Source organism: Gigantopelta aegis, chromosome 2 (genome assembly GCF_016097555.1).
Source record: "Gigantopelta aegis isolate Gae_Host chromosome 2, Gae_host_genome, whole genome shotgun sequence".
NCBI lineage: Eukaryota > Metazoa > Mollusca > Gastropoda > Neomphalida > Peltospiridae > Gigantopelta > Gigantopelta aegis.
Genome location: NC_054700.1, coordinates 30,431,103 through 30,441,945, shown reverse-complemented (window position 1 = coordinate 30,441,945; position 10,843 = coordinate 30,431,103). Strand labels below are relative to the sequence as shown.

At 36.2% G+C, this 10,843-nt stretch overlaps 1 protein-coding gene across 2 annotated transcripts in view; it reads left to right on the top strand.

Moving 5' to 3' along the window:
• Positions 1-1,159: 1,159 nt before the first annotated feature.
• The window catches only part of LOC121383612 (furin-like protease kpc-1), a 187,387-nt gene continuing 177,703 nt past the window's right edge, over positions 1,160-10,843 (top strand). For both annotated transcript variants that reach the window (XM_041513706.1, XM_041513711.1), the window contains exon 1: positions 1,160-1,644. In XM_041513706.1, the coding sequence (XP_041369640.1) occupies positions 1,480-1,644 (165 nt within the window). In that variant the 5' untranslated portion in view covers positions 1,160-1,479. The remainder of the gene's footprint in view (positions 1,645-10,843) is intronic.

The following is a 10,843-nucleotide window of genomic DNA, read 5'->3' as shown; positions in this document are numbered from 1 at the left end:
TGTGTGTGTGTGTGTATGTGTGTGTTCTAACCAGTGACGTGGGAAAGTGCCAAAAAGTGTGTGTGTGGTGGTGGTAGTGGTGCTGGGGGGGGGGGGGGGGGGGGGGGGGCGAACACACACACACACACACGAAAATATAAATATAAATATATATAAACCACCGCAGCTGCTTCTGGATCACCTACAGGTACACCCACCAGTTGTGGGGCACTGGTTGGAATAGAAAAAAGCCCGATACAGTGGTAGCCTAGACCACTGAGAAGATTCGAACCTGCAACCCAAGCACCTAAAGGTGAGCGCTCTACCGACTGAGCTAAATCCAGCACCCGAATTAAGATTATGTCTGTATATACCTCCTGTATTTATTTGCTCAAGTCTGTTACTTAAAGACGTCTATATATGACATGTCAACGTATATCATTGCAATTTGTAGGCCTTTCCAATTTTATTATTTTTATTGGATGACGGGTAGGTGGGTGGCATCGATCCCATTAATTATTATTGTTATGTTTTACCATTGGATTATACAATATATATATATATTTACAAAACCCATTAATCTTTTTTTTTAAATGTAATAATAATGATAACGATGATAGTAAAAGAAAGAAACGGCGTCAAAAACAAGCAAGATAAAAAAATATATACAGACCAAATGTCTAGGGATGAAGCACCCCTTAACCCCCAACCCCTCAAAAAATAAATAAAAAATAATAATATATATTTTCAATGTTTTTCATCTCTCTTAAATTAAAGTTTATTTTAAACGAGATTAGAATGGAGATTATTACACCCTCCCCGAAATAATTAGTTTTGATGGCTTCAGTTTAATTTAATTTTTGTAAAGCTTCCTAAAAAATAATTAAGAAATATGTCACAATTATAAACAAATAATAAATACACCATAGCAGCTTTCACGCTTCTTCTGTCTACAATAACTATTGGTTATTACGCTGTTTTATGTATATTAAAAATATATATGCTATGTCAAGAACATTTCATATAGAAATTATGTTACTGAATAGATTATAGTATTTTGCGTCTTGTGGCGAAAGCGCAGGCGCACATTACTTTGACTTCCGCACTGATGTCCACGCCATCTGGCGGGCGCTATAAATAGCTTTGCGGCTGTCAAACAGAGAGTTCATCTCTCGGCAGGGTTTCGTAACCCTGATGTAGAAAGGTCTACAGAAAAATCTACGCAGACTCACTCGACCACAAGGAACCACAGTAGCTGCATCTACATGTAGGCCCTATAACAATTACGATGGAGAACGGTTAGACAGCAGCAGCCGTCTGTGAGAAGGGATACAAAACACAGATGATTGTCGGCACTTTGTTCAGAGAATTTTGGACTTTCAGGAAATCTCTGGAACCCCGACCAAACTGGATTTATCAACCCAAGAGTAAACGGAGAGGGATTCCTCGCCGGGGGTAGCTTGTGGCTACCTCTTGGAGAATACCGGATTACTCTACACAATGCATGGCTACAACTACGTTCTACGGGTTTCAATATTAGGCTTTCTACTGGTCGAAGTCGGCTGTGGTAAACACTACACGGACACATGGGCGGTCCACATGGAGGGTGGGGAAAAGACCGCGCGGCTGGTGGCACAAAAATATGGATTTATTTATCGAGGGCAGGTGAGAATGTTTACTGTTGATTAAAATAATTTACCCCAAAATGTTTATTATATTTAAGGATATGCTGTTTTATTTTTAAAAAATCTAATTAATGTGAGTTTTTCGTTTTAAAAAAGAAACAAAAAAAAAGAAAATAGAAAGCGGTTTTTATTCAAGATTAAAATTGTTAAATACAGAAACAATGTAGGGGGAATTTAATTTAAAAAAATATAAATACATGTATACAAAGGGAACCTCACCCTAACCAGTGGCATAGGAAGGTGCCAAAAGGGTGGGGGTGGGGGATGGGGCACAGTTTTATATTTACACTTTTACACTATAATAGAGCATATATATAAAGCATAATATCTGAAAAGTGTGGGGCACATGCTCCCCTTGCCCCCCCCCCCCCCCAATTTCCTATGCCAGTGGTAACCCAAAAACAAACGGTCAGATATTCCCCCCCCCCCCGTACCCCCAACCCCACACCTGCAAACTTGAGGCTGCTCAAGGGAGAGATGAGATACATTTGTATTTATAACAGGGGACACACCATACCACTTTTTTTTTTTGTGGGTTATTATATTTGTTGTATCTGTAAAATAATATCCTTCACACAGAATCACAGGTGAATTTGAAAGGAAAGTGGCAACCTCAAGCTGAACCACTACTGTTTTTACACTGTGCCATCCTTGTATAAATGTTTCCCATCAGGAATTACAAGATAGCTTTTATAATGGTAGTTTTAATAAATATTAATTTTAAAACTATGTCTAATGACCTCACGTCACCATCTCACATTAATATGATGTTATATATGACCAGCTACGTCATGTTAAACACAAGCATTGATATACAAGCCATGTGAGATAGAAATTTCTTACATGGCTTTCTTTCATGGGATAGCTCTGTTCCATATACCCGAGGATGAGAGGTAGAAATTTCTTACATGGCTTTCTTTCATGGGATAGCTCTGTTCCATATACCTGAGGATGAGAGAAATATATTTTCCACTACTCAAGACTTTCCCCCATGATTTTAAGTGATATTAACAGCTCTGGTGTAAAATTACCATTGGTATCCCAAATTATGTTGGGGTTAATAAAACACATACTGTGCATTCGAAAGGAATTCCTTGCAAGTAAGCATAGTGATAGTATTAATTTTGCAAAAATATTAGATATATCAGGATCTTGGCATGATCGGAGAAACTACATGTATTTACTACCCTGGCAGTTGGGCATGGTCAGAGAAACTACATGTATTTACTAGCCCAACAGTTGGGCATGGTCAGAGAAACTACATGTATTTACTAGCCTGTCAGTTGGGCATGATCAGAGAAACTACATGTATTTACTAGCCTGTCAATTGTGCATGGTCAGAGAAACTACATGTATTTACTAGCCTGTCAGTTGGGCATGATCAGAGAAACTACATGTATTTACTAGCCTGTCAGTTGGGCATGATCAGAGAAACTACATGTATTTACTAGCCTGTGACGTCAGTTGGGCATGATCAGAGAAACTACATGTATTTACTAGCCCAACAATTGGGCACGATCAGAGAAACTACATGTATTTACTAGCCCAACAATTGGGCACGATCAGAGAAACTACATGTATTTACTAGCCCAACAATTGGGCATGATCAGAGAAACTACATGTGTTTACTAGCCCAACAATTGAGCACGATCAGAGAAACTACATGTATTTACTAGCCCAACAATTGGGCATGATCAGAGAAACTACATGTATTTACTAGCCCAACAATTGGGCACAATCAGAGAAACTACATGTATTTACTAGCCTGTCATTTGGGCATGATCAAAGAAACAACATGTATTTACTAGCCCGTGACATCAGTTGGGCATGATCAGAGAAACTACATGCATTTACTAGCCTGTGACGTCAGTTGGGCATGATCAGAGAAACTGCATGTATTTACTAGCCCAACAATTGGGCACGATCAGAGAAACTACATGTATTTACTAGCCCAACAATTGGGCACGATCAGAGAAACTACATGTATTTACTAGCCCAACAATTGGGCACGATCAGAGAAACTACATGTATTTACTAGCCTGTGACGTCAGTTGGGCATGATCAGAGAAACGACATGTATTTACTAGCCCAACAATTGGGCACGATCAGAGAAACTACATGTATTTACTAGCCCAACAATTGGGCACGAACAGAGAAACTACATGTATTTACTAGCCCAACAATTGGGCATGATCAGAGAAACTACATGTGTTTACTAGCCCAACAATTGAGCACGATCAGAGAAACTACATGTATTTACTAGCCCAACAATTGGACACGATCAGAGAAACTACATGTATTTACTAGCCCAACAATTGGGCATGATCAGAGAAACTACATGTATTTACTAGCCTGTCATTTGGGCATGATCAAAGAAACAACATGTATTTACTAGCCCGTGACATCAGTTGGGCATGATCAGAGAAACTACATGCATTTACTAGCCCGTGACGTCAATTGGGGATGATCAGAGAAACTACATGTATTTACTAGCCCAAAAATTGGGCACGATCAGAGAATCTACATGTATTTACTAGCCCAACAATTGGGCATGATTAGAGAAACTACATGTATTTACTAGCCCGTGACATCAGTTGGGCATGATCAGAGAAACTACATGTATTTACTAGCCCGTGACGTCAATTGGGCATGATCAGAGAAACTACATGTATTTACTAGCCGAACAGTTGGGCATGGTCAGAGAAACTACATGTATTTACTAGCCCGTGACGTCAATTGGGCATGGTCAGAGAAACTACATGTATTTACTAGCCCAACAATTGGGCACGATCAGAGAAACTACATGTATTTACTAGCCCAACAATTTGGCACGATCAGAGAAACTACATGTATTTACTAGCCTGTCAATTGGGCATCATCAAAGAAACTACACATATTTACTAGCCCGACAGCTGGACATGATCAGAGAAACTACATGTATTTACTAGCCTGTCAATTGTGCATGATCAGAGAAACTACATGTATTTACTAGCCCGACAGTTTGACATGATCATAGAAACTACATGTATTTACTAGCCCATCAATTGCGCATGATCAGAGAAACTACATGTATTTACTAGCCTGTCAGTTGGGCATGATCAGAGAAACTACGTGTATTTATTAGCCCGTCATTTGGACATGATCAGAGAAACTACATGTATAAATTACTAGCCCGACATTTGGACATGATCAGAGAAACGGCATGTATTTATTAGCTCGGACAGTGAAAACCACTTGACACAAGTGTTGTACTGCCATATTCTATAAGCACTGACACATACATGTATCAGTGATGAAAAAACCCAAGCAATCTATTTTTTAGAACTGACAAATGAAATAGAAAAATTCGCCTGCTAAAATCACCAAGAAATCGCTGGTAATTTTTCAAGAGACTGATCTATGTACATAATATTACTGTATGTATGGTTTCCTCATCTGCTAGTTAGCTGGTGATTCTGTTCATAATGTTCTGTCTAAAATACATCGTAGAGGTCCTGATTTTTACTATCCCAAACACTCCCTCAGATTGTGCTATCTTGATTCTTATTTCCGGCACTGCATGACAGCAGACCATATTTTGTTAGTAGTACATATAATATACGTGCTCGAAACCTTTGTGGTATATGAGCATGTTAAATTTCACCCACCCACATATACAGGATTTCTGCCAGAAAGACATTTTTGGGCATGGCATTATATGTGGAATTCAATATTTCCGTGTGTGCTGAATGCAACTGCAGTCCCCCAGAAAGAAAATGGGTTAGATTTAGGGTTAAGAAAATCATACAGTAATGATAAGAATCCTTAATTTTGTCAAAAGGTTAAGTTTAAAAAAAAAATTAGTTTGCAAAAACGTTTCGGTATAGCGCCATACCTGTTTTACCCTCTGGCAGAAACCTTGATATATTTCTTTTGGCCTGCTATGTTAAAGAAATAACAGCAGACCATATCTTCAAGCCCCGACACGTATGCTGTATCCAAGTGTTTGTTAATTTTGCAAAAAATAAACATAACCAATTTTGTGTAAATTGTTGCATCGATTTCTTTAGTTTCTCTCTAATTAGTGACAGAGAAATCCATGTGTACCGACTTTGTGACCCGATTGACTGGGTTGTGACGCATAATGCTCTGTGATGAGATGCAGATAATGTGCTCCATAATTGATGAATCATTATCCTTCCACCACAAACAAAAGAACAATGCTTTGATCGCTGATGCAAACTTTATCAGTTTGTGTCGAGTGAAAATGCATCTGGGTTGGAAAAAGAGATGTTATAACATGCTTCTAAAGTTATTCAAATCAGGTACATATGCATACATGTGTATATTTTATTGGGACTACCGGTACATAAATGTGGGATGTGAGGTTATACATAGAGATTATTTTACGAGCTTGTATGTCGTATTGTTTTACGAAACGAGTCAGGATTTTTGTATTTCGAGAGTGAGGGTAATACATAAATCCTGACATGAATTTTGTAAAATCAGTACGACTCACACGCAAGTGTAATAATTTCTTTATTATCCATATTATTATTGTTGTTTTCTTTATGAATAACAAGACCCAATTCAAAATATTTCAGCCACAACTAGGAGGAGATGACGAAATGACGTCATATTTCAAATGCACAGTCTGAGCTAGGACTGTAGAAGTGAAACGAAACCCTGAGTTCACTTGAAATCATGTGACTCGGTGTTTACAAAAAGGATAAATTTCCACGCCAGGTCCGGCCACCCCTTTCGGTTGTGGACTTCCAAAAGGTTCTACAACTTAATACATTTTATAATAATGGTTTGTCCAGTAATCTAACGACCTGCCACAAGGTTAACCAAAACACAACAATTTTAAAACATTTATTCAACACAAATACAAAGAGCTCTTAACAAAATACTGTGGACATTTGACAATTTATACAATAATATTACCCTGAGATTTCCGACAAATATACTTATTTGAAAGTTCCATACCAAATAAAACACCGGTCTACATGAAAAACTTATAATATCGGTAATTTAGGCTACAACTCCTATTACAAATAAAATAGTCCCTATCAGAAACTATCAATTTGATTTGAAAGATGATTTACACCAAAATCCCAAAACTACAATTCTTCCATGTTACAATTAATTTCCGCAACAGCCCCTATTACAAATGTGAATATCCCACCTAGAAATTCAACAATTGGTTTGAAAGCTGAATTATCACGGAGTTCACTACACCTCCCAAACCTCAAACAAACATATATCGGAAAACAAATAACTAAAATTTGTCTGCATGTTTAGAAATAATATTTCCAAGAAAAATAAATGACGTGCACCCCCATGCACAACCAACAAAATGACAACAATTCTTTTACTAACAATGTACAACGATTAACCCCATAGCCAGTAATAAAGCATATGGAAACGGAGAGAGAGAGAGAAAGAAACTCTAATAAAATCTAGGCTTTAACACACCCCTAAAACATTAATTTACCCAAACCATACTAACTTATGTGTTGACCCTATGAAAACACATCAGAAAGTAAAGTTCCAAGTTTGACCACATTGGCAACACGAGGACGAAATCGTATCTCATTGGTTCATCCCAAATAAACAATCATATAAAAATTATTACCCATAACAATTACGCCTCAAATTCACCAAACTATTCTATTATTACTTCAATAGTGTATCCACTTAACAACAAAAAAAAATTAATTAAAAGAAAATACAAATAAAAAAATATATTTTACTTCCTGTTAAATTACTGTAAAACCTTTAAATATTACCCTACTTAAAATTTTATCTTAATAACAATGAATTCCATGTTTTTATCCCAGCAGTATTATTCAGTTAGTAAATAGTGATTAGTATAGTTAATACAGAACAAATAGAGAATATAACAAAATAAAATTACAACTAAAAAAAGAAAATAGGACAGAAAAGTTAAATGGATAAAAACATGGTTCATTACAGAAGCAACGTCATGTTATGATGTCACTTCCCAAAATTACATCATTACACTTGTTATTAAATGTGTGCTTCGTATGGTGTACAGTGTACTTGTAATTTGTAAAATGTCCTCTGGTAACACCACTACAAAAACTGTATGGCCTAAAATGTAAATGTAATTTGTGAAGTGTAACCTGGTAACACCACTGTACAAAAACTGTATGGCCTACAATGTAAATGTAATTTGTGAAGTGTAACCTGGTAACACCACTGTACAAAAACTGTATGGCCTACAATGTAAATGTAATTTGTGAAATGTAACCTGGTAACACCACTGTACAAAAACTGTATGGCCTACAATGTAAATATAATTTGTGAAATGTAACCTGGTAACACCACTGTACAAACACTATGGCCTACAGTGTAAATGTAATTTGTCAAATGTAACCTGGTAACACCACTGTACAAACACTATGGCCTACAGTGTAAATGTAATTTGTGAAATGTAACCTGGTAACACCACTGTACAAAAACTGTATGGCCTACAATGTAAATATAATTTGTGAAATGTAACCTGGTAACACCACTGTACAAAAACTATGGCCTACAGTGTAAATGTAATTTGTCAAATGTAACCTGGTTAGGGCTAGCTCTGGCATTCACCAATTGCAAATTTAAAAAACAATTGGCAAATGTTATTTTAATCTGGCACAATTTTTACATGTAATAATTGATATTTTGTTACAAAATAACTGGGATTTTGAAATTTTTGAAGTTTAAATAATAGATAATTTGGCAAAATTTTCTGCTGACCCAAAGCTAGCCCTGCTGGTAACACCACTGTATAAAAAAAACTGTATGGCCTACAATGTATTTGTAAAATGTAACCTGGTAACACCACTGTATAAAAAAACTGTATGGCCTACAATGTATTTGTAAAATGTAACCTGGTAACACCACTGTATAAAAAACTGTATGGCCTACAATGTATTTGTAAAATGTAACCTGGTAACACCACTGTATAAAAAAAACTGTATGGCCTACAATGTATTTGTAAAATCTAACCTGGTAACACCACTGTATAAAAAACTGTATGGCCTACAATGTATTTGTAAAATGTAACCTGGTAACACCACTGTATAAAAAACTGTATGGCCTACAAATGTATTTGTAAAATGTAACCTAATAACACCACTGTACAAAAAAATACAGTGTACTTGTAATTTGTAAAATGTAACCTGGTAACACCACTGTACAACAAGTTATATAGCCTACACTGTACAAGTTTGTAATATGTATTACTTCCTCTGGTAACACCACTGTACAACAAATTATATTGCCTGCAATGTACTTGTAATTTGTAAAATGTAACCTGGTAACACCACTGTACAAGTTTTCAACTGTTTTTGCTGTCGGCTGGATTCCATATTGATTTTTCTAAAGTTCTGCATGTGTGGAAATAACGAATGGCATTCATATTGGGTTTCCATTCTCTTGTCTTTGGCACTCAAAGAATATTGCTGGAATGGCCAATCAATAGTGCTTGCATTTGATTTTATTAGGTCAATATTAAATGGATTTTTGTGACACATTTCCGTGGGGCATTCAACACCTTCATGGATTGAAATAATGTAGTTAATTAATCACATTTGTTTACTTTGTGTTACTAGTTAGTGACTTCTAAGATAAGATCAGTCTGCCTACACTTGAATGTATAGTCTGTTGAGCACTGTGTGTGGTTGCGTGTCTGATTGCCGTGAGATTATCTAATAACTTTATGGTGTATGCATTTTATGTGTTGTTTTTCTTTACAAGGTTGTCCGGAGCATGCATTCAATTATAATTAATTCTGTAACTTGGATTGTGCAAGAACATGTACATGCTGTGATGTAGTACAATAGATATAGACCCTATACAGTACAATAGATATAGGCCCTATACAGTACAAACTACAATGGATATAGGCCCTATACAGTACAATGGATATAGGCCCTATACAGTACAATATATATAGGCCCGATACAGTATAATAGATATAGGCCCTATACAGTATTATAGATATAGGTCCTATACAGTACAATAGATATAGGCCCTATACAGTATAATAGAAGTAGGCCCTATATCTATTGTGGGATCTAACTCGGTCCATAGAGTGCTCACATAGGGTGTTTTAGTTGCAGGATGAAACATTGTGCGATTTGGAGGAGAGTTCGGGAGCCTGAGGCTTGCAAAAATCATATAGGACTTTCTAGCTTAGCTAGCACTGGAACCCACATGGCTCGTAAAAGTTATTTGTACAAATTACATTGATTCTTTAAAATGACACAGTCAACATATATATCAAAATTATAGGAAACCACAATCTTTAACAGCGATCTTTTCAATGATGTCATGCAAAACATTTAGTGTATCTTCTGTACTACTGGAGGTGCACGGCAGGGCTCGCTGGGTTGGTGACAGGCTCTAAAGATTTGCAAGCAGAGAGACCTTTGTGACACTTAAATTTTTAAAACCAAAATAGCACACTGTGAAACCACCTCAATCATTCTTTGATTGGGTTTTCCCCATTCCAACCAGTGCCCCATAATTGGTACATCAAAAACCAAGGTACGTGCTGTCCTGTCTGTGGGGAAAGTGCACAATCCCTTACTGATAATAGGAAAAATATAGTGGGTTTCCTCTGAAATCTTTAAGTCAAAATTACCAAGTATTTGACATACAATAGGTGATGATCAGTAAATAAAATCTGCTTTATAGTGGTGTCGTTAAACGAAACAAACTTTTAACTTTTACTATAATGTTATGTGTTTTTTTGTTAATACCTGTACATTTAGGTATAATATTATAATTTTGAATCTTGGTGCAGGGGAAAATATTTTAAAATCTTAAGGAACTTTTACATCTAGGTAACCAATTGTTCAGTTATGTGAATAGTATTTTTGAAACTGGAAAGTCACTTAAGCCTAACTTAATTTTACTATGGTTCTATACTAGTGTATTAATGTTCCAAATGTCAAAAAATCTGTTTAGAAATTTTTTGAATGCATGAATTTCCGGAATGTGTGAAAACAGTTCTGGCTGGGATCCTCAAGTTTTCAACATTTAATTTTAGAACAAAATCTATATATGAATTGGTTCATGCGAAATAGAGAGCCCTGCTGGTAATTGTTTTCATGTATAGGGTATTATGAACGTGTACATACACAGTTAAATTAGAAGTAACAAACCTTTGTGTACACAAAGTT